The sequence below is a fragment of the Carcharhinus amblyrhynchos genome, chromosome 7 (assembly GCF_965287045.1).
Source record: "Carcharhinus amblyrhynchos chromosome 7, sCarAmb.v2.hapA, whole genome shotgun sequence".
Classification (NCBI taxonomy): domain Eukaryota; kingdom Metazoa; phylum Chordata; class Chondrichthyes; order Carcharhiniformes; family Carcharhinidae; genus Carcharhinus; species Carcharhinus amblyrhynchos.
The window spans coordinates 21,646,818-21,670,380 of NC_137330.1; the positions used below are offsets into that span (position 1 = coordinate 21,646,818).

The following is a 23,563-nucleotide window of genomic DNA, read 5'->3' on the forward strand; positions in this document are numbered from 1 at the left end:
TGAGCCACTACAACACAGAATCACAACTGTGTAGAAGGAGGCCATTCAGCCCATCGAGCCTGCATCGACAACAATCCCACCCATGCCTGCCCCTGTATTTATCCTGCTAATCCCCCTGACACTAAGGGGCAACTTAGCATGACCAATCAACCCACGCATCTTTGGAGCATGGGAGGAAATCAGTGCACCTGAAGGAAACCCACACAGACACAGGGAAAAAGTGCAAGCTCTACACAGACTGTCACCCAATGCCTGAATTGAACACTGTCCCCCGGCACTGTGAGGCAGCAGTGTTAACAACAGGACGTGCCAAAAAGTGCAGCAATAATAATAGGGATTTTAATCTACACAGACCGAATGAGTCAGACCGGATGGATTCAGAATATTTTCAGGTCAGTATTTTTTAAGAGCAGCATATTCTAGAGCCAGTTATAAAGCAGGCTATTCTACACCTGACCGTATGCAAGGCAGGCTTAGTTACTGACCATTTAGTAAAAGAGCCTCTCAGTAGCAAGGATGATCACAAGACTGAATTTTGCATTCAATACAAGGGAGAGAATGGTAAGAAACAAGGGTCTAAAATTAGAATCCTGAACTGAAATAAAGGCAATTACAAAGAAGGGCAGAGCTGGCAAAAATGAACTGGAAAATAAGTTAAAAGTGAGAAAGGAGAGAAAGCATGGCAGATATTTGAGGGGATATCCACAACTTTCAGCAAAGTTACATTTCCAGTGAGAAATGAAGATTCCAGGAAAAGACACCCCACCTGTAGCTAACTAAGAAATTTAAAGATACTTCTATGAGTATTTAAACAGGAAAAGAGTAACAAAAGTGAGTGTTGATTCCTTAGGGGGTGAGGCTGGAAAGTTAATAATGGGAAACAAGGAAATGGCAGAAGTATGAGCAGGTATTTTAGCCGTCTTCACTATAAAAAGATGCAAAAAAAATTCTAGGAATACTTGAAAATCAAGAGGTAAAAGGGAGTGAGCTATTTAAAACAATCACTGAGGAAAACTATTGGAATTAAAAGTTCACAAGCCCCTGGGATCTGATGATCATCCTAAGGCCTTAAAAGAAGTGACTGCAGAGACAGTAAATGCATTGCTTGTTGATCTTCCAAATTTCCCTAAGTTCTGAAAACATTCCAGTGTGATTGGAAAATCGTTAATGCAAGACTTTAATTCAAGAAAGGAGGGAGACAAAAGGCAAGAAACTATAGGCTAGTTAGCCTAACACCTGTCATAGAGAAAATGCTGGAATCCGTGATTAAGGAAGTAACAGCAGAAGAGTTCACAAATTATATTATGACCAGGCATGGGCTTTTGAAAGGGAAATCACGTTTGACTATTTCTTTTAGATTTCATTGCGAAAGTAACAAACATGGATAAAGGGGAACTTGCAGATGAGGTGCACTTGAATTTCCAAACGACATTTGATAGGGTGCCACATCACAAAGTCAGAGCTCATGGTGTAGGGAACAGCATATAAGCATGGATAAAATATTGATTAGCTGACAGGAAGCAGACATTAATAATAATGTCTTTCGGGTCTGAAAGCTGTTAATAGTGGAACACCATAGGGATCAGTGCTAGGCCTTCAAGAATGTACAATCAGTTTAGTTAACTTGGATGAAGGGAGCTAATATATGATGGCTAGATTTGATGATGTAACAAAGAGAGGTAGGAAAGTAAGTTGTGAAAAGGATATAAAAAGCTTATAGAGAAATATGGATAGGTTGAGTGAGCAGGCAAAAATTGGCAAATGGAGAATAAATGTGAGAATTTGGCAGGAAGAATGGAAAAGAAATGTATCATTTAAATGGAGAGAAATTACAGAACTCAGTGATGCAGAAATATCTGGGTGGCCTGATACCTGAATCACAAGAAGTTGGTCCACAAGCACAGCAAGTGGTTCAGAGAGCTCGGTCTTTTCTCCTTGGAGGCAAAAAGGATGAGACGGGACCTGATAGAGGTGTATAAGATGTTAAGAGGTATTGATCGGGTGGATTCTCAGAGGCTTTTTCCCAGGGCTGAAATGGCTGCCACAAGAGGACACAGGTTTAGGGTGCTGGGGAGTAGGTACAGAAGAGACATCAGGACTAAGTTTTTCACTCAGAGGGTGGTGGGTGCGTGGAATCGGCTGCTGTCAGTGGTGGTGGAGGCAAATTCGATAGGGTCTTTGAAGAGAAGTACATGGGACTGAATAGGATTGAGGGTTATAGGTAAGCCTAGTAGGTAGAGATATGATCAGCGCAACTTGTGGGCCGAAGGGCCTGTTTGTGCCGTAGTTCTTCTATGCTCTACGTTCCATGAATGTTAAGAATATCAAAGTCAACAAAATGAAAGAGATTGTCATCGACTTCAGGAAGTCGAAAGGAGAACATCCCCTGACTACGTTAACGGGGACGAAGTAGAAAGGGTCGAGAGCTTTAAGTTTTTAGGCATCCAAATCACCAACAATCTGTCCCGATCTTCACATGCCGGCTCTATAGTTAAGAAAGCCCACCAACGCTTCTACTTTCTCAGAAGACTAAGAAAATTTGGCATGTTAGCTACAACTCTCACCAACTTCTACAGATGCACCATAGAAAGCATTCTTTCTGGTTGCATCACAGGTTGGTGTGGCTCTTGCTCTGCCCAAGACTGCAAGAAACTACAAAAAGGTTGTGAATGTAGCCCAATCCATCACATAAACCAGCCTCCTATCCATTGACTGTTTACACTTCCTGCTGCCTTGGCAAAGCAGCTAGCATAATTAAGGACCCGACGTATCCATACACACACTCTTCCACTTTCTTCCATCGGGAAAAATATATAAAATTCTGAAGTCACATACCAAACAACTCAAGAAAAGCTTTTTCCCTGCTGCCGTCAGACTTCTGAATGGACCTAATTTGCATTAAATCAATCTTTTTCTACACCCTAGCTATGACTGTAATACTACATTCTGCGCTTGTGTTTCTTCTCTATGAACAGTATGCTTTATCTATATAGTGCACAAAAGAACTTTTCACTCTGCTAATACATGTGACAATAATAAGTCAAATCAAAAAATGCAAATGGAATTGTGCTTATTGCAAAGGGAACTTGTGCTACGGGACACTGGTGAGACTTCATCTGGTGTAATGTGTGCAGTTTTGATCTCCTTACTTGAGACAGAATATAAATACATTAGCAATTCAGGCAAGGTCACTTAGTGATTCCTGGGATAAAGGGGTTAACTTAAGAGAAAAGGTTCAGTAGGTTGTGCCTGTATCTACTGGAGTTTAGAAGAACGAGGGGTGATCTTATTGAAACATACAAGATCCGAGGGCAGGGTGGGTGCCAAGTTGGTATTTCTCTACACCCTAGCTACAACTGTAACACTACATTCAGCACTCTTTTGTTTCCTTCTCTATGAATGGCATGCTCTGTCTGTACTGCATGCAAGAAATAATAAATCAAATCAAAGAGGATATTTCCCCTTTAGGCTGTCTAAAACCAGGGGTCACAGTTTAAAAATTAGGGGTCTGCAATTTAAGACAGAGATGAATAGAATTTCTTTCTCTGAGAGAGTGGTTAGTCTGTGGAATTCTCTTCCGCAGAAAACAATGAACTTTGGATCAATGGTTACATTCAAGGCTGTTAGATTTCTGACAGGCAAGGGGGTCAAGTAGGGCGGACGCAAAATAGAGTTGAGGCCATGGACAGATCAGTCATGACGTTACCAGATGGTGAAGCTTGTTCAAGGGGCAAAACAGCCTCCTAATTCTTGTGTCAGCCAGGAGAAAGAAACATTTCAGCAATCCAGAAGCTAACAACTATCTTAGACTACCATTCCAATTCAACCAACAGAGTACAAATAACTAAATGATTATCCTGCTGAATTTGTTCTTCTAATTTTTTTGAAGAATTGCCAAAAGAGAAACAGGAAATTGAAAAATGTACACTCAATCCAACTTACGAAGCCACCTACAAACACTTAATAAAATGTGTCTCCTTTATTGCCACATGCTCACTGTAGATGTTCTCTTGGTAAAACTGGTGTATATGTTTTTACCCAACTCCCAGTGGATAATTTACACACAGCACAAAGCAAACCAAATGCTGCAAACTATAAAAGTTCTGTTACTAGAATGATGTGCTATGCCCAAGAAGTCAAAGTTCAGGCTCATTGATACAGCATTGCAGAGTATTTGCACCATTATGTAAAGGAATAAACATTTTTACATGATTGAAGAATATAAAACCAACAATTACATCCATAGAATCCCTACAGTGCAGATTTAGGCCATTCGGCACACTGAGGTTGCACCGACTCTCCAAAATATCCCACCCAACTACCCTATTCACATAAGCCTGTGCATTTATCACTGCTAATCCATCTAGCCTACACATTTTTGGACCATGGGAGAAAATCAGGGCAAGCAGAGGAAACCCACACAGATATGGGGGAGAACGTGCAAACTCCCAAGGCGGGAACACTTCTTAGCACTAACATCCTAGAATCTACGCTTTGCAATTGTACATAAAACAATATTGCTATGAAATTGAACATTGATTTTATGTGAATTTCAGGATGTGGGCAACATTGTTAAAAATAGGCATTTACTACTAATTCCTAGTTGCTCTTAGGATGGCAGTTCACCTGCTTCTTGGACCACCACAGCCTAAAAATATTCCCACGAGTTATTACGTAAAGATGTAAAGATCTTCATCCAGCTACAGAGGAAACATAGGAAAGCGAGCAAATTAGGTAGTGGCTTATCGCGTTGAATTTCTATCAAATGGCAACATCCAGTATGAAGACAGTATGAGACTTGGATATGGTTATGTCATTGAATATCATGGGAAAGTGGTTAATCAGTCTTTTCTTGGAGATGGTCAATGCCTGTTCTTTATTTGACATGAATGGTAAATGCCACTAAGTTGCCCAGGTTGTATGCTGCCCAGGTCCAGTTGTATGTATGCCTAAGCATTGGACAATCAGTGAACAGTATCATTTCTAAACTTACATTGTAAAGAAGATCATTGACAAAACAGCTGAAGATCATTGAACTATAGAACGATGAAAGCACAGAAGGAGGCCATTCAGTCAGCCACATTCAGAGTCGGCTCTTTGCAAGGGCAACTAACTGTCACTCCCTCATCTCTCCAATTTTATTTTCTCATTAGATAATTATCAGTGCTCTTTTGAGCAACTGGATTGAACCTGCCTTCATCATTCTCAGGTAGTGCATTCCAGATCCAACCCACTGGCAGTATAAAAAAAAAAGTTTTCCTCATGGCACCTTTGTCAATCATCTTAAACCTGTGGTCATCTGGCTCTTCTCCCTTCCGCCAATTTGAACAGTTTCTCCCTACCTACTCTGCCCAGGTTCCTCATGATTTTGAGCATCTCCATCAAATCTTCTTCCAACCTTCCCTTCTTCAAGGGAAACAGTCCCAGCTTCCTTAATCCAACCACACAATTGAAGTCCCTCATTCATGGAGCCATACAATGTCTTCTCATTCTTCCCAAGTGGGAAATGCAGAATTGAACACGATGCTCTGTAGAATTCCTATAGTGCAGAAGGAGGGCTTTCGGCATTGACTTTCCAAAAAGAACATCTCACTCAGCCTCACCCTTTGTCCTATCCCCGTAATTCTATTACTTACTATGGCTAATCTACCTAATGTAAACATCTTTGGGCACTTAGAAGCAACTTAGCATGGCCAATTCACCTAACCAGCATATCTTTGGACTAAGGGTGTGAAACTGGAGCACATGAAGAAAACTAGCTGACATCAAACCAGCATTTTATAAAAGGTTCATTAAAACTTCCTCGCTTTTGTACTTTCTGCCCTAATTTATAATAAGTTCCAGTATCCAAATGTCTGATTAACCAATTTCTCAACCTGCTCTGTCATCTTCAACAATTTGTGCACATATAACTCTGCTCCTGCAGCCAATTATGGTTGAGCCTAGGATAATTCACCATAGCCTACTCAACCACCTTCCTGTGTGTTAGGTAATCAGTCCAGCCAGCAGACAGTCAAATACAGCATTGATGTCAAAAGCATTGACTTTTACCTCATCACTGGCGTTCAGGCTGTGCATATATTTTTCTAATGCTAAACAATAGTAAAGACAGAACGACCAGGAAAATAAACAGAGTTTTGTCACTGATAATACCTGTATTGCGTGAATTTTTTTTTAAAACAAAGAAACTGAAACCAGGTAACAACGGATGGAATGAAAGATCTGAAATCAAAGACTGAAGGCCCAACGCAGTTCAATGAATGGGGACAACCACACAATACTGAAAATACAGAGCTCACTCCTATAGATTACCATTTCGGGACAGATCCAACTCGACTAACAGCATGAAGTTTGCTATTTCTGGAGGAAGTCGCTGGATTTCGTTGTCACTTAGTCCAAGTTTTCGTAACTTCACAAGTTGGAAAAATGGCTGAAATGAAAAGAAAAAGTTATGGATAATTCAAAAAAAAGAAACAAAATTGTAACCAAATAAATGTATGCTTTCATTTCCAAACTGAAATTTTCAATATCCCAAATTAATTTACACCTTTTGGGTTTGGGACCATGTAAATGGATACTACTTATGACAGACAAATCCGTTTAGTGGTAAATTCACTGCGAAAAGCACCTTACTCATTTTCGAAATAGTTCCATCGAATCAGTAGTGTCCGTATGGCTGAGGTGCAATTGTACAACACATCTGAAAGACAGTACCTCTGGCAGTGCACACTGAATTGTCAGGCTAGATTTTTTGGAAAGTTATACCTGGAGTGGAACTCAAGCTTGCTGTCCCTGGGGCTATCAAATGTGTCACAACTGAAACACACAGTCATCTTCATGAAATTATTAACAGGTTTGTAGTATCTTGTCAACTCAAACGGCATACAAAAAGTTATATATAACCTATTCTGCTCCTGCAAGGCTTCCAACTTCCCAAAATGACAACAATGTAACCCTTCTGCATTTAAAAGAACACATACAAAACATTCATTGTTAGTACAACTACATGTAAACTTCTATGTGAATCAGTGGGGATTTTTACCAGCGCTAGTTCCAATCATGATAAGGTTGGAAGCTGTCACATGTACGCTTGTTAATGATTTGTTTATATGCCCAAAATAATTAGCAACATTCCACAGACGGCGCCGAAGCGAGGCGACTTCTTGCAAGCTGTGCCCAGCATGCCTTCAAATTCTATCTTTTACTCTCGTTCTATACTTCTCAAACTTCATTCCAACTCTTATAAACTCTACACCCTAGCTATGACTGTAACATTACATCCTGCACTCTCTCATTTCTTTCTCTATGAACGGTATGCTTTGACTGCATAGCACACAAGAAACAATACATTTCACTGCATACTAATATGCGTGACAATAATAAATCATTTCTTTGATATGCCCAAATTCAAAGTGGTCTCCCTGGATTCCATTCCTTTTGCTAATTCAGGGTTACAGATTTGAGCAATGGGAAATGGTATGATTTCAACATCCAGTGTTAAAGCACACCAGCTTTAATTAATACAGCTTTGAATTAATACAAACCACATGCAGAATACAGATTCTTTTAATAAGCTCTAAGAACGTACATTGCAATAAAGCAAGACTCAATATTGCCTCTCAGTATAAGTACATGGACCTAACATATATTAAGTTAATCTTTTTCTACACCCTAGCTATGACTGCAACATTTTGTTCTATAATATTCTGCACCCTTGCCTTTCCTTCTCCCCTATGTACTTTTATGAACGTATGTTTTGTAGCAAGAAACAACATTTTTCACTGCATCCCAATACATGCAGGTGGCACAGTGGCAATCACCGCTCCCTCACAGCGCCAGGAACCCGAGCTCAATTCCTGGCTCTGGTGACTGACTGTGCAATTTGCATGTTCTCCCCTGTGTCTGGGTGGGTTTCCTCTGGGTGCTCTGGTTTCCTCCCACAGTCAGAAACACATGCTGGTCAGACGCATTGGCTGTGCTAAACTCTCCCTCAGTGTATCCGAACAGCCACCAGAGTGTTGTGACTAGGGGATTTTCAGGGTAACTTTATTGCAGTGTTAATGCAAGCCTACTTGTGACCAATAAATAAAAACTTCACATGACAATAATAAATCAAAGTATAGATTACTCTTCCATTAACTATTCTTATGGTATCAAAGATATGTCATTAATCACATCCATTCTTAAACACCCTTGTCTCAAACTGACAATTAGGCCATTTCTGTAAGCTTTATAAACAGATCTTAGTATGTTTATCCTGATTTAATATAAACAAACTCTAACAACTAACCTGGATTTGGAAATAGGTCATTGATGAATGCGGTGGAAGCCCACTGTATCTTGGTCAATTCAAAATACACCAAATATTACACTCTGAACAGGTCAAACTTCCTTGTACATAGATTCATAAATAAAATGATCTTTGAAAGCAAGATAGATAATATTAGGTGCAAACACTAACTGTTTCAAAGTGTTAGCTGCTTGCTTGGTCTGTTCTGGGGACATCTCCAGTGTTTGGAAACATGGCTTTTGGAGCTCTATTCAACTCCACTTCTAATGGCATTAAGAACAAAAACTAAAATCTAACAATTCTTGCATTGACGTGACATTTATCCCTCTAAGTTCAAGCAAGTTCTTTGGCAATAGCATCCCCTACTACACCCGAACACAATAAATATCAAAGCAACAATAATACATTACTCGATGAAAAGAATATCATACCCCACAGCACAATTTGCAATAGATTTAACTACACATCAATTTTGGGGGAGCCGGGGGAAGAGAAAACATATCACTGCATGTTACAAGCCATTAGTTCACAAATATTGTCTACCCTTTGAATTGGAAGGAGACATAGTGGGCATCTAACACATTCCCCAACAGACAATTTCCTAATTCCCCAAATTTTGGGAAGCTTAACCTCCCTCCCTGCTGTTATTGGGACCCCAGCTACAAGTACTGTATTGACTGCCATGTACATATGGACAGGTCATCCAATCCAAATCATTTGATATTTATCTCACATTTAATTTGTTTTCAAACTCCAGTATCTGAAATCCAATTCATTGCTGCCCCAGCCAAACAATTACAAATTTTATTTTCTCTAGTTTTGCACTTATCTCCTTTACCTTATGTCTGGCTGGCTGCTATCTTACCATTCACACCTCCTTTAAACACATATTTTGTTTCTTTACATGTCCCATTACCAATGAGCTCAATGCATTCTATGTCCATTTTGAGCAAGAGATCAGCGGGAGCGTGCCCACCGGAAGCCTCAGCCCAACCCATCTCCAAGGTCACCATCACAGACGTCAAAGCAACCTTCTTGAAAGCCAACTCTGGAAAGTGACTGGCCTGGATGGGGGAACGGGATAAGTGTTCACATCCTGCACGGACCAGCGGGCAGGAGTATTCATGCACACCTTTAACCTCTCTTTACACTAATCTAAGGTCCCTATTTGCTTCAAGACAATGCCCATCATACCAAAGAAAAGCCATGCAGTTTGACAATCATCCAATGGCTCTGACATCCATCAATAAGAAGTACTTCAGAAGGTTAGTCATGACAAATCAATTCCGGCTTCCCAGGTTACCTGGATCCATTAAAGTTCGCCTATCACCGCAACAGGTCCACAGCAGACACCATCCCCCTGTCCCTAAACTCAACACTGGAACACCTGGATAACAAAGGCACCTATCTCAGACTTCTATTTATTGAGCACAGCTCAGCCTTCAACACCATTATTCCTATGAAACTCATTTCCAAACTCTGTGGCCTGGGCCTCAGTTCCGCCCTCTGCAACTGGATCCTGAACTCCTAACCCACAGACCACAATCAGTAAGAATAGGCAACAACATCTCCTCCACAATCATCCTCAACACCAATGACCCACAAGCTGTGTCCTCAGCCCCTCACCATATTCCTGATATATATATGATTGTGTGGGCAAACTCCTCTCCAATTCGATTTTCAAGTTTGCCAATGACACCATTGTAGTGAGTCAAATCTCAAACAATGAGTTAGAGTATAGGAAAGAGAGAATCTGGTGAACTGGTACAATGACAACAATCTCTTCCTCAGTGTTAACAAAATGAAGGAGATAGTCATTGACTTCAGGAAGCATAATAGAGGGCATACCCATGTCTACATCAACAAGGACAAAGTGGAAATGGTCGAGAACTTCAGCTTTTAGGTATCCAAATCACCAACAATCTATCCTGGTCCCTCAATGCCAATGCTATAGTTAAAAAAGTCCTCCAATGCCTCAATTTTCTCATGGGCTAAGGAAATTTGGCACGTCTGCTACAACTTTCATCAACTTTTACAGATGCACCATAGAAAGCATTCTTTCTGGTTGTATCACAACTTGTTATGGCTCTTGCTCTGCCCAAGACTGCAAGAAACTACAAAAGGTCATGAATGTAGCCTAATCCATCACACAAACCAGCCTTCCATTGACTCTGTCTACACTTCCCGCTGCCTTGGCAAAACGGCCACCATAATTAAGGTCCCCACGCATCCCGGATGTCCTCTCTTCCATCTTCTTCCACCAGGAAAAAGATACAAAAGTCTGAAATCACGTACCAACCGACTCAAGAACAGCTTCTTCACTGCAGCCGTCGGACTTCTGAATGGACCTACCTCGCGTTAAGTTGATCTTTCTCTACACACTAGCCATGACTGTAACCACATTCTGCACTCTCTCGTTTCCTTCTCAATGAACAGTATGCTTTGCCTGTATAGCGTGCAAAAAAAAAAAATACTTTTCACAGTATGATAATATATGTGACAATAATAAATCAAATCGAATCAAATTGTTCTTTTCCAATGGCACAGTGATTAGAACTGCTGCCTCATAGCACCAGGGACCGGGGTTCAATTCCCGGCTTGGGTCATTGTCTGTGCTGAGCTTGTACCTTCTGCCCGTGTCTACATGGGTTTCCTCCAGGTGATCCAGTTTCCTCTCGTAATCTGAAAGACGTGTCAGTTAGGTGCATTGGCCATGCTAAATTCTTCCTCACTGTACCCCAAGAAGCACCAGAGTGGGGCGACAAGGAGAATTTTCACAGTAACTTCATTGCAGTGTTAATGTAAGCCTGATTGTAACACTAATAAATAAACTTCTAACTTAACTCAAACCTCTTTTTTATTTGCTCAAGGTCTGTTACATTTCAAAAAAAATGTGGAGATGCCAGCATTGGACTGGGGTAAACACAGTAAGAAGAATCACAACACCAGGTTAACATCCAACAAGTTTATTGGGTAGCAAACGCCACACCATTTGCTACCAAATTTGGCATTTGCTACCAAATAAACCTGTTGGACATTAATCTGGTATTGTGGGACTTCTTACATTTCAAAAAAACCAGACCTGAAGCAATAACTCTGTTTCTCTTGCATAAATGCTGCCTGACTTGCTGAGTATTTCCAACATTTTTGTTTCTATATCTGATTTCCAGCATCTACTGGAGTTTGCTTTTTTATATTAATGTTTCAGTCCTTTCGCAGAAAAGGTCTTTGAAAGAATCACTGCAAGTATTGCCTAGGGGCTCAGAATGAAAGTAAACAATGTCCAAGAATTCAAGAATCAGGTCACGGGCTGAAGGAACTGTTAGATAGATATGGCATTGCCTCAGCAAGCAACGTCTCTCCACACTTGCTACACTGCAGACGTAATTGGCATAAGAATCAATTCAAATGCTCTCCTACTGCTCTTTTCTATCCAATAAACAAATCGCTTGGCTCAGTCTAATGGGTATACTGCAAGGCCGCTTTGTTGTGAAGGCTTTGATTACTCAAATACAAGAGTATTAAACATCAAAACCAGTTAAAACTGGAAGAAATACCACTGGGGATTTCACAGGGTTAGCAAAAAAAAACACATCACTTCATTTTTAAACACACAAGAAACAAATTAACCATGGTTTTTAACAGATTTTGTGCATTTAATTTCAAAGCTACAATGGACACAATTAATCTTTTATATCAGGCTGCATTAACTAAAAAACTGCCAAATTAAAAAAGTATTACTATCCATTCATCATCTGAATTTTTCTGTCCGATTGACTGCATGAGAACCAATTATCATCCCATTCATCTTCAGAATTCTGTTTGCTCAAGTATGATGCTACATGACCTACATCTCTTTTCAGTTCTCTTGAACTAATTAGTACCTATTATTTTACAGATTACACCATGACTGTGCTTTATGAAGCAAGGTCTAAACTAAACTAATCGAGGTCACTTAACGTAAAATCCTAGATGATAAGCAGACTTGCACTTAAGTGGCACAAAAACTTGCATCTTGCACAGGATGTATGTAAAACTACCAACTGCATCAATGAAATTGTTTGTCTATATAGGAAGAACAGTAATAGTGAAAGGGTGACCCTCAAAGGTTACATTGCACTCTTTCACTGTAAAGTCCCTTGGCAAGTGTATTTTTCAAGGCTCTGTGTGCACAAATCAGGTTAGTTTTTACTGGTGTTGACAGAATTTAAAAGACAGTAATTTTGACATTGCACAGCACAATATCATCTTACAGAGATCTATCTCATTTATCTGAAATTACTCTCGCCATTGTTCTGCCAAAAGCATTTACGAGTTCAGAATGCGACACTTCAGTGCTTTTGCTGAGTCAAATAACAGTGGGTGAACAAAGGTATTTATGGATGATGAAGGATATTCACCCCATGGCAATATATCCATCCAAGGTGGTTCTGAATTCTCCCCACTGAAACATCCAACACTTTCTCAAATGACTTCATACCTCATCTTCGTTACTACATCCAGGAGTCCTTTCCTTGCATTGAGAATCTTAAGAATTTCTCAATACCGGTCCCAAAGTTGTCATTAATAGTTTCAACCCAACTGGTTCATGAATGTGAATGTCCTTTGAGGCCAAGAACTTATATCTCCATTTGGTTTGGTCTACAGATAACTCCAATCCTGGATAATATGGCTAATTCTTACTGCCATCAAGGTAACTAAAGATGGGACTTTTCTCATTAGTGCAATCCACCTCCTCAGAACAAACAAAAGCCACCTGACAAGCACATCCTTTCAAAATTGAAAAGCTCAAACGTCTCGAATCTTATTTCAGAAGTTGACTGGAGTACACAAAGGATTGGGCTCTCTTAGCTCTTCTCTCCAGTGCTTCCCTCGAGACATGGTGGTCAAGACTGACCTTGTTATGGTCTGGACAGCTTCAAACATGGCTTGCAAAGACCTGCATTCTACTGTTGTTATGACAGCACAATCTGAGGAAACACTGCACTTGCGACAATACAGAGTATTGCAACATGGGAGATGGGATCCTCTGAATGAGTTAAATTGTGGCTCATTTAGATGCATATAAAAGGATCCATTGCACTATTCAACGATAACCAGGCAGTGCTTCTGGTTTCCTGGTCATTCATCGTCAACCAAGACAGATGCAAGATCTTCTCCATTTCTGATGACACAAGAAAAGCAGGGTAATTTCTCTTCTCGACTCTTAGGGGCAACCTAATAGTGATCGGGACATTTCTGAAAGATTTTGAGGGAAACGATATAAAAGAGATTGTTCCCTCTTAAGAATTTAAGAAATAGGGGCAGGAGTAGGCCATCTGGCCCTTCGAGCATGTCCCACCATTCAACAAGATCATGGCTGATCTGAAGTGAATCAGCTCCACTTTCCCGCTTTCTCCCCATAACCCTTAATTCCCTTGTCTATCAGAAACCTATCTACCCATGACTTAAATATATTCAGCAAGGTAGCTTCCACCACTTCAACGGGCAGAGAATTCCAGAGACTCACCACCCTTTGAGTGAAGAAGTTCCTCCTCAATTCTGATCTAAACTGCATACCCCCCCTTATCTTGAGGCTGTGCCCTCTAGTTCTGCTATCCTTTCTAAGTGGGAAGAATCTCCCTACCTCTACCCTATCTATCCCCTTCATTATCTATATGTTTCTACAAGATCCCCCCTCAGCCTTCTAAACTCCGAGTACAGACCCAGTCTGTTCAATCTCTCCTCACAGGCTAACCCCCTCATCTCCGTTATCAGCCTAGTGAACCTTCTCTGCACTCCCTCCAAGGTCAATATATCCTTCTGCAGGTGCAGTGACCAAAACTGCACACAGCACTCCAGTTGCGGCCTCACCAGTCCCCTGTACAGTTGCAGCAAGACCTCCCTACTTTTATATTCAATCCCCCTCACTATAAAGGCCAACATTCCATCCGCCTTCTTGATCACCTGCTGCACCTGCAGACTGGGTTTTTGCAACTCGTGCACAAGGACCCCCAGGTCCCTCTGCACCGTAGCATGCTGCAGCTTTTCGCCTTTTAAATAATAATCCCTCCTACTATTATTTCTACCAAAGCAGATAACCTCACACTTGCTAACATTATACTCCATCTGCTAGGTCCTCGCCACTCGCTCAGCCTATCCAGATCTCTCTGCAGACTTTCCGTGCCTTCCATGCAATTTGCTTTTCCACTCATCTTCGTGTCATCAGCAAATTTCATTACCCTACACTCAACCCCCTCCTCCCGATCATCTATGTAAATGGTAAACAGTTGAGGCCCCAGCACTGATCCCTGCGGCACTCCACTAGTCATCAACTGCCAACCAGAATAGCACCCATTGGTTCCAATTCTTTGCTTTCTATTAGACAACCAATCCTCTATCCACGCTAACACCTTACCCCCAACTCCGTGCACCCTAACCCTTTGCAGCAATGTTTTATGAGGCACCTTATCAAGCACCTTCTGGAAATCTAAAAACACCACATCCACCGGTTTCCTTCTGTCTACCGCACTAGTCACATCCTCATAGAAATCCAATAAATTTGTTAAACACAACTTCCCCTTCACGAATCCACGCTGCATCTGCTCTATCAAACCGTTCTTTTCTACGTGTCTCACTATTTCTCCTTTGATGACAGATTCTAACATTTTTCCAACTGCAGACGTTAAACTAACTGACCTATAATTCCCTGCCTTTTGTCTGCTACATTTTTTAAAGGGCGGCGTAACATTAGCTGTTTTCCAATCTTCCGGCACTTCCCCAGAGTCCAGCGAATTTTGATAAATAATTACTAAGGCATCCGCTATCACCTCAGACATTTCTTTCAGAACCCTGGGATGCATTCCCTTCGGTCCCGGGGACTTGTCTACCTTCAGTCCCGTTAGTCTATGAAGCACTACCTCTCTAGTGACAGTAATCGCATTAAGGACCTCAGCTCCTACCATCCTTCTATCTTTAATGTTTGGCAAGCTATTTGTGTCATCCTCCGTGAAGACTGACACAAAAAAAAAATTTAAAAGCCTCAGCCATTTCCTCGTCACCCACCGCTAAATCCCTCCTCTCATCCTCCAAGGGTCCAACATTCACTCTAGCCAGTCTCTTCTTTATATAGTTGTAAAAACTTTTACTTTTTTTTTATATTTAGAGCTAGTTTAGCTTCCTACTCTATCTTTCCTTTCTTCATCGCTTTCTTAGTCATTCTTTGTTGTTTTTTAAATCTTTCCCAATCTTCTAATCGCCCACTATTTTTAGCCGCTCTGAACGCATCAGCTTTCAATTTAATAACCTCCTTTATTTCCTTCGATAACCACGGCTACTAATCTCTTCTCCTACAGTCCTTCTTTACCATCAGAATATATTTCTGCTGAGTACCGGAAAAGATCTCCTTAAAAATCCTCCACTGTTCCTCAGCCATCCTACCAACCAATCTGTGCCCCCAACCTACATTCGCCAATTCCGCCCTCATCTTATCATACTCCTCTCTGTTCAAACAGAGGATGCAGGTTCCCCGTCTTGAGGGGGAAGAGCATAACAAGGGGCTGTCAATTAAAGATAGTCGCCAAGAAATCTAATAGGGAATTCAGAAGAAACTTGCTCATCCAAAAACTGGTCAGAAGTTGATACTACCACAGTGAGTGGTTGAAGCAAATAGTATAGATGTATTTAAGAGGAAACTCAACCAGCAGGTGAGAGAGATGTGAGTAGATGGTTACGATGGTAGATTTAGATGAGAATAGATGGGAGCAGGCTTCAAGTAACACATAAACCCAGTTAAGCTCCACAGCCTGTTTCTGTACTATCGATCCTATGTAAAATAAAAGGGAAGAGAGGACTTCAGACAAGTGACAAGCATTTGTAAGCCTGTATCCTGCCTACATCTTTTTGAGAACAATCAAAACCAGAAAGGAGGCTGGAGGGCGTGACAAGAGGGAAAATAAGTTTGAATTTATTCCGCTGTTGCAATAATTTCTTTACACTTCAAAGTCTTATGTCAGGATTATGGCCATCACGTCACGGTTACAGGAGCTGTGCGTGAATTCAAAGATGCATTGTCATTGGGCAGAAAATAAATCAATCAATATGTTATGGTGGAATTAAAAGTGATGGACACAAAATAGTTACCTGGGAAGGGACATTAAGAGGCACTGGCTTTAGGCACAGACAGTTGCACAAAGGGTTAAAACCTGCTGTATCTGAATTGCTGGAGGAGGCTAGTCAGAGCTTGAGGCACTCTAGATAAGAGCAGACCCAGAACAATGAGTCTGATAATAAGGTCAGCCACAGCTGGGGACATAAATTCATAAATGTAACAAGATCAGCCACTGAATGTGTAGATTGAAACCAGTCATTCATAAAAATGCATAAATGTATCCATTCTATGAACAATGATATGTTAACTGTCCATGTCTGTATCTGTCTACTTGTAACAATGTGTTAACTGTTGACATCCGTATCTGTCTATTAGACTTCTAACGATGTGTTAACGGCCAATGTCCGTACTGCCTATTGTCTAAAAAGTATAAAAATGATCAACTATCATTGTTTAGTTGAGAAGCTAGCTGCCAAGTACTGCGGAGTACCAGTGCTTTCTCCCAAAGCTTTGTCTGAAATAAAACTGCATTGTTGAAACCTCCAAGTCTGACTCCAAAGTGATAAATTTTCCACAACAAATATCTTAACCTATAGACTGTTTCAACTTAAGCAGGAATAAATCAAGAAGGTTGAGCAACAATTGAAGAATTAGCATTTTGCATCCGTTTTCACTCGAGGATATAGTCAATGTAGCAGTCAAGGAGGAAGCAATAATTACAGTGGATAGTATAAAAGTAAATAAAGAAGCACTTAAAAGTACAGAGGTCAACCTCGGCCAGATAAAATTCATCTTAAGTTATTGAGGGAATAGGGGTTGAAATTGGGGAGGTCTAAGCACTATTTTCCAATAAGAGTGTATCACAGAAGTGTTAGTGCACAGGAGGTGGCTATTCAGCCCATCATGTCTGTGTAGTGCAAGATATTACACCTCTGTTGAAAACAAGGGCAGAGGGGCAAACTTGGCAGCTACAGGACAGCAACTTTGGTGAGGAAAGCTTTCAGAGACAAAGCAAATTAGCATTCGGAAAAACACTAGCTAAAAAATGAAAGTCAACAGGGGAAAAAAAAGGCAACTCATGTCTGATTAACTTGATTTGAGTTCTTTGATGAGATAATGCAGAGGATGGATAAAGGGCATGTTGTTAATATATGCATGGATTTTCAAAAGGCATTTGACAAGGTATCACATAATTGACTTGTTAATAAAATCAAAACCTGTGGGATTGAAGGACCACAGTGGTAGTGTGAATAAATTAGTTAAAATACATTAAGGTGAGTGTAGTACTTATTTTGCCAGACTGGAGGGAAAATGCACAGCCATGTTCCCCGGGGATTGGCGATGAAGCCATTGCTCTTTGGTATGTATAAACAACCTGGACTTGGGTATGCAAGCGCATATTTTCAAAGCTTGCAGATGGCATGAAACTCAAATGTAATAAACAATGAGGAAGATGTAGACTGCTGGTGATAAGAGCAGATGAAATTTAATTGAGTAAAAAGTGATTATTTTGATAGAAAGGGCAAGGAGAAGAATTATAAACCAGGCATTTTTAGCCACTGCTGCCTTCTACTCTTATCACAACACTGTTTTGTTTTGCCTCCCATTTCCACTTGCCCAGCCTCTATACTTGCTTAAAAACCCGACAAATCTCTCTTTCCAGTTCTGAAAAAAAGGTTACTGACCCAGAATGTTAACTCTCCTCGCCTCTCCACAACTGTACCCAAACCTGTTGAGTACTGCCAGTATTTTCTGTTATATTTCAGATTTCCAGCTTCCATGGTATTTTATTTTTATACAAACTACATTATACAATTTTAAAAGTACTGCAGGAGCAAAGTGGCTGATGGCACATGAACACAAATCTTTGTTGAAAACCTGTACAGGGTCCTTGAACTTATTAAACGGGGAATAAAGTACAAAAGCAAGGAAATTAGGACAAACTTTTATGAATCTCTGTATAGCCTCAGCTGAAATTCTGAGTCCAATTCGAAGAATCACACTTCAGGAAGGATTTAGCAGAATGGTAGCACAAATGAAGGATTGCAATTTTATGTGTAGACTGGAGAAGCTGTGATTGTTCTCCATAAGGCAAAGAAGGGTAAGAAGAGATTTGATAGACATGTTCAGAATCGAGTAAAGTTTGAGCTACAACAAATAAGGAGAAATGGTTTCCAGTAGCATTATGGTCAAAAACTACGGAACACTGTTTCAAGGTATTGGAAAAAGAACCAAATATGACATGAGGAACTTAAAAAACACAGAATAATGATGATCTGGAATGCATTGCCTGAAAGGAGGATGGAAGCAGATTGAATAATAAGTCTGAAAACAGCATTTTAAATAACTAAAGGGGGAAAATTGCAGGGTTATGGGAAAGGGCAGAGTGAAATGAGGTGGACAGCTCCACCAAGGGTTGGCATAAGCCTGGTGAGGCAAGCATTCTCCTTCTGTGCTATATTATTCTGCAATCAGAAGAAATAATCAGCTTGCAAATCAAAACAGAACAATCAATTTCTGAAGCTCAGTCATATACCAGCAAATCTCATCAAAACTTCTTCAATTTCTTCCTCAATCCAGCCACTGTATGCAGCTCAAAATACTGCTTACAGTGTAATAAATGAAATGAGACTACTTTTGAAAAAAGGCACTCAACTACTCACACATAAAACTGGTTATTTAACATAAGGAATGCCTGCTGTAAGCTCCCCTTAAATGGGCCTCCTCTTGTGAATGCAATCTGAGACTTAAGTTGAAAATTACACCTGGGTCTCGGTGCTGCAGATTCCCTGGTGGTGTGGAAAATTTGTGCGTACAAGATGCATCATGGAATTTTTATTTCCACAGAAGTCAAATGGAAACTCCAAGGTCCAGACTGCACCAGAACCCACATCAGGCAACAACAAGGTAGAAGAGAACAAGGGAAATACTTTGGTCAAGTGAGTGAGTGCAAGAAAGGGACAGAGAGACACCATTTGTAAGAATCCTGGGAAGCTGTAATTCGCAGATAATTGAGAGACCATGCACAAAAACAAAAGCAGCAACGAGCGGCAAATTGGTTTTGTTGCGGGGTGGGGGGAGGGGGGGGGGTGGTGGAGTTGTATACAATGTCATCAAATTGAGATTCTAAGCTTCAGATCTTGATCAGAGGAAGAAGGGGCAGTACAGTGGTTAGCACTGCTGCCTCACAGCATCAGGGACCCGGGTTCAATTCCACCCTCGTGTCACCGTTTGTGTGGAGTTTGCACATTCTCCCCATGTCTGTGTGGGTCTCCACCAGGTACTCCGGTTTCCTCCCACAGTCCAAAGAAGTGCGGGTTAGGTTGATTGGCCAGGCTTAATTAACCCTAGTGTCAGGGGGATTAGTAGGGTAAATGCGAGGCATTATGGGAATTGGGCCTCAGTGGGATTGTGGTTGGGGCAGACTGAATGGTCTCCTCCTGGATCATCGACATGGATGACATCATCTCACGTGAGAACACCATCCACCAGGTACACGGTACATACTCTTGCAACTCGGCCAACGTTGTCTACCTAATACGCTGCAGGAAAGGATGTCCCGAAGCATGGTTCATTGCGGAGACAATGCAGACGCCACGATAACAGATGAATGAACATCGCTTGACAATCACCAGCCAATGCTGTTCCCTTCCTGTTGGCAAACACTTCAGTGGTCACAGGCATTCGGCCTCTGACCTTTGGGTAATCGTTCTCCAAGGCGGCCTTCACGACACATGACAGCACAGAGTCGCCGAGCAAAGACTGATCGCCAAGTTCCACGCGCATGAGGACGGTCTCAACAGGGATCTTGGGTTCATGTCGCACTATCTGTAATCACCGTGACTTGCCTGGGTTTGCAAAACCTCACTTACTGTACTGTCTGGAGACAACACACATCTCTTTAACCTGTGCTTAATGCTCCTTCCACTCACACTGTCGGCATTTTTAAGACTTGAATAGCAGGTTAGTTGTAAGGACTCGCATTCTAATCAGTAATCTGTAAACTACCTGTGCTGTTATATGCTCTGTCTGAGGCCAGAACTCTCCATTCACCTGACGAAGAGGCAAACCCCAAAAGCTTGTGAGTTTACTACCAAATGAATCGGTTGGACTTAAACCTGGTGTTGTCAGACTTCTTACTCTGTTTACCCCAGTCCAATGCCGGCATCTCCACATCATCTCAGTACATCCACAATCAAAATGCTTATCCACATAATTTCTAAACTCAGTTATTGCAATATTCACCTCCCATCTTCTATCATCACAATTTTAACTCTATTAACCCACAACATCTCTTGCACTGTTTTGGTGTTTCCCACACCTCAATGAGAAAACTTTCAAGTGAGTTGAATGTTGATGATTCAAGATTCACTTCAGGAACTTGAGGATATAATCTAGGCTGATGCTAGTGCAGTACTGAGAGAATGATGCACTGTCGCAGTCTTTTAGATGAGCTATTAAACTAAACTAACAACCAGCCTGTCCTCTCATATAGAAGCAAAAAAAAAATCCCATGGAACAGTTTTGAAAAAGGACAGTTTTCCCAGATGTCCTGGCCAATATTTATCCCTCAGCTAACATCACTGACAGATTATCTTGTCATTACCCGATTGCTTTTAGGATGATAGTGCTGTATGCAACTCGTCCATCACCTTTCCTATATTGCCACAGTGGTATCACTTCAAAGCATTCTATTGCCTGTAAACCACACTGGGACATCCTGAGATTGGGAAAATGCACAAAAATGCAAGGTGCTTTCAATTTCTTTCACTGGTCACCAGTCTCTCCTGTGATCAGTGGCCCTGGTCTATTACTGTTTCAATTTTTAGCTTTAGTTCTCATGCTCAAGTCTAAATTCCTTCATCGCCTCTTTTTGGATCGCCTTCCCTTCACTACACTACTGGTGTTTTTGTGTTTTTATTTGCCGAGATCCCAAATTCTCGAAATCCTTCCCTACACCAATCTGGCTTCTAGTCACCATGTAATGTCTCCTCCTTTTGTCATCATTTTAGTCGCTTACACTTTAGTGAAATGCCACTGGCAGTTTTTCTACATTAAAGGCACTACCATTGTTGCTGTTATTTAGGCATCAGCAAGACCATGATAAACATCAAAACTACTAGACTAGTCCCAGGCTAGTTGAGACCGATGCTGCAGAAGATTTACCAGTTTGTTCATGTTTTCTGATTCCATTACATTCTATTCTCTTGAGAATTATATATTGTTTATTCAAATGCAAAAAAGTATAACTGCACGAAGAATATTGAAAAACCCTTTATATCACTGAAGAGAGTCTTCCATCAAATTTGTAGCGAAAAAGTTTAAACGTGATGGCAGTTGAATTCAAGTATCAACTGCAAAACTTTCTACAGAAAACAGGTTTCTAATTCAAGTACAAAAACAAAACAAACACACAGGCAGTACTGTTAGTACATAACACTGAAGAGTATCTTATATTCAATCCTTGGAAGAAAATTGCACCACCTCTGAAACAGAACCAGCTTCATTCACTTCATCAATCCTAATTCTTTGTCATGTCTTGTTGGACTTGTCACTTTCCCAAACTATAACAAATGATATTCTTTGAGGCCATGGAGTAAAGCACTGCCTTATGGAGTGTAGGAGTGATCTTGCCACATTACTGAATTTTTAGCCTTCGGCTGTATGACACGCTGTTCGGAGTCAAGTTTGAAAGTTATAGCTGTCTAATGTAGTCAATATATTTGTACTTATTTTCAATGGAAGTTTACTATTACTACTTCAGAGATTTAAACCCAATGTTAGATACATGATTATAATGCTTGTAAAACTAGTAGTAATATACTGATGATTTCAAAAAGCGAAGGGTCAAAAAGGAATACTTGAGAAAAGTGCTCCACAATAAATCTACCCTAAACAATCAATGTGTAATCTTTTCCTCCCATCCTCCTCTCACAATTCTTTCCCCCCCCCCAAATGGCATCACTCCTGCTTCTTCTGAGGACAGTTTAGACCTGAAATCAAAGCATAACAAACAATTATAAAATATTGACTTCAGTGTTAAAATACTGCCATGGCTGGCATTAATGATGTACCATTTTAACTATTCACTTCAATCTTAAATTTCTGAGCTGGGCCAGGGAATTCCACACTGAAAGATTAAATAAGGAAATATATTACTGATGGTTAGTTGCCATCATCGCTGAATGCCTTTAAGCTGTGGTCACCAAAATAAATTTAATTATTTGCTATAAGCTCCAAGTGTATAACAGGATGCAACATGCAATCTCATCCGGTGATGAAATCTTAAAGTGTATCATATACCCACATTCAAATATTTGAACCAGATACCTGCACAAGACTGACTGTACAACGCCAGGTAGACCCGGGACATGCTTTGGATTCTGTTGGGTAGCACATGCTCATAACATCTGATTGTAGGCAGCTGGGAAATGCAGATGAGAGATTGGTGAGCAACTTGCTTACATCATATAGGGTTTCAATTCACACAGTAATGACAGATACTGGCAAGATACCTTTCAGCCTCTTCCACTTCACACTGAAATGTTGAAATGCGCTATGGCACGAAAATGTTTGCCAACGATGAGAAAGAGCAAAGCCAACCTTGCCAATACCACTATCACATCTGGTTCTTCATCAGTCAATCTTTGGAGACAAAGTTTTGCACTGGCAGCTGTTTCAGTAAGTATACACTATTTATCTATACATCATTTATTTGTATCATGTGCAAGAGATTTTCTACTAATCTTAGTGTTGAAGGTCACTCACACCTTTGGTAGTGAGCAATTTCTACTGAGCATTAATGAGATGGATTATGGCCATTATTTATTCATGATACAACAGTGACTAAACTTCAACATCATCATTTATTTGGCTACAATGGACTCTGGGACATCAAGTTCATGAAAAGCACTATATAAATGCAAACCTTTTCTCCAAAGATATCACAACAAATCTCCCGAGTCCTTCTCCATAATGCAAGTACATAGAACCCAAGTGAACAAGATATGAAAGCCAATTTGGATATCAGTCACATCGTGTCATGTCATAGAAAAGACGGTGGTAATGAGTCCCCACGCAGTAAAGTAATACATTGCAACACCATAAGATTGTAATGAATAAGCCATATGTTTGAAGATATGTAACCCACAAAATGCCATGGAATGGATCACAGCCCAGAAATG

General features: G+C 40.6%; 1 protein-coding gene across 1 annotated transcript in view; it reads right to left on the reverse strand.

Moving 5' to 3' along the window:
• lrrc1 (leucine rich repeat containing 1) overlaps nucleotides 1-23,563 on the reverse strand; it is a 402,129-nt gene that overhangs the window by 350,920 nt on the left and 27,646 nt on the right. Inside the window, exon 2 of the mRNA XM_080192020.1 lies at nucleotides 6,313-6,430. Coding sequence (XP_080048146.1) covers nucleotides 6,313-6,430 — 118 coding nt within the window. The remainder of the gene's footprint in view (nucleotides 1-6,312; nucleotides 6,431-23,563) is intronic.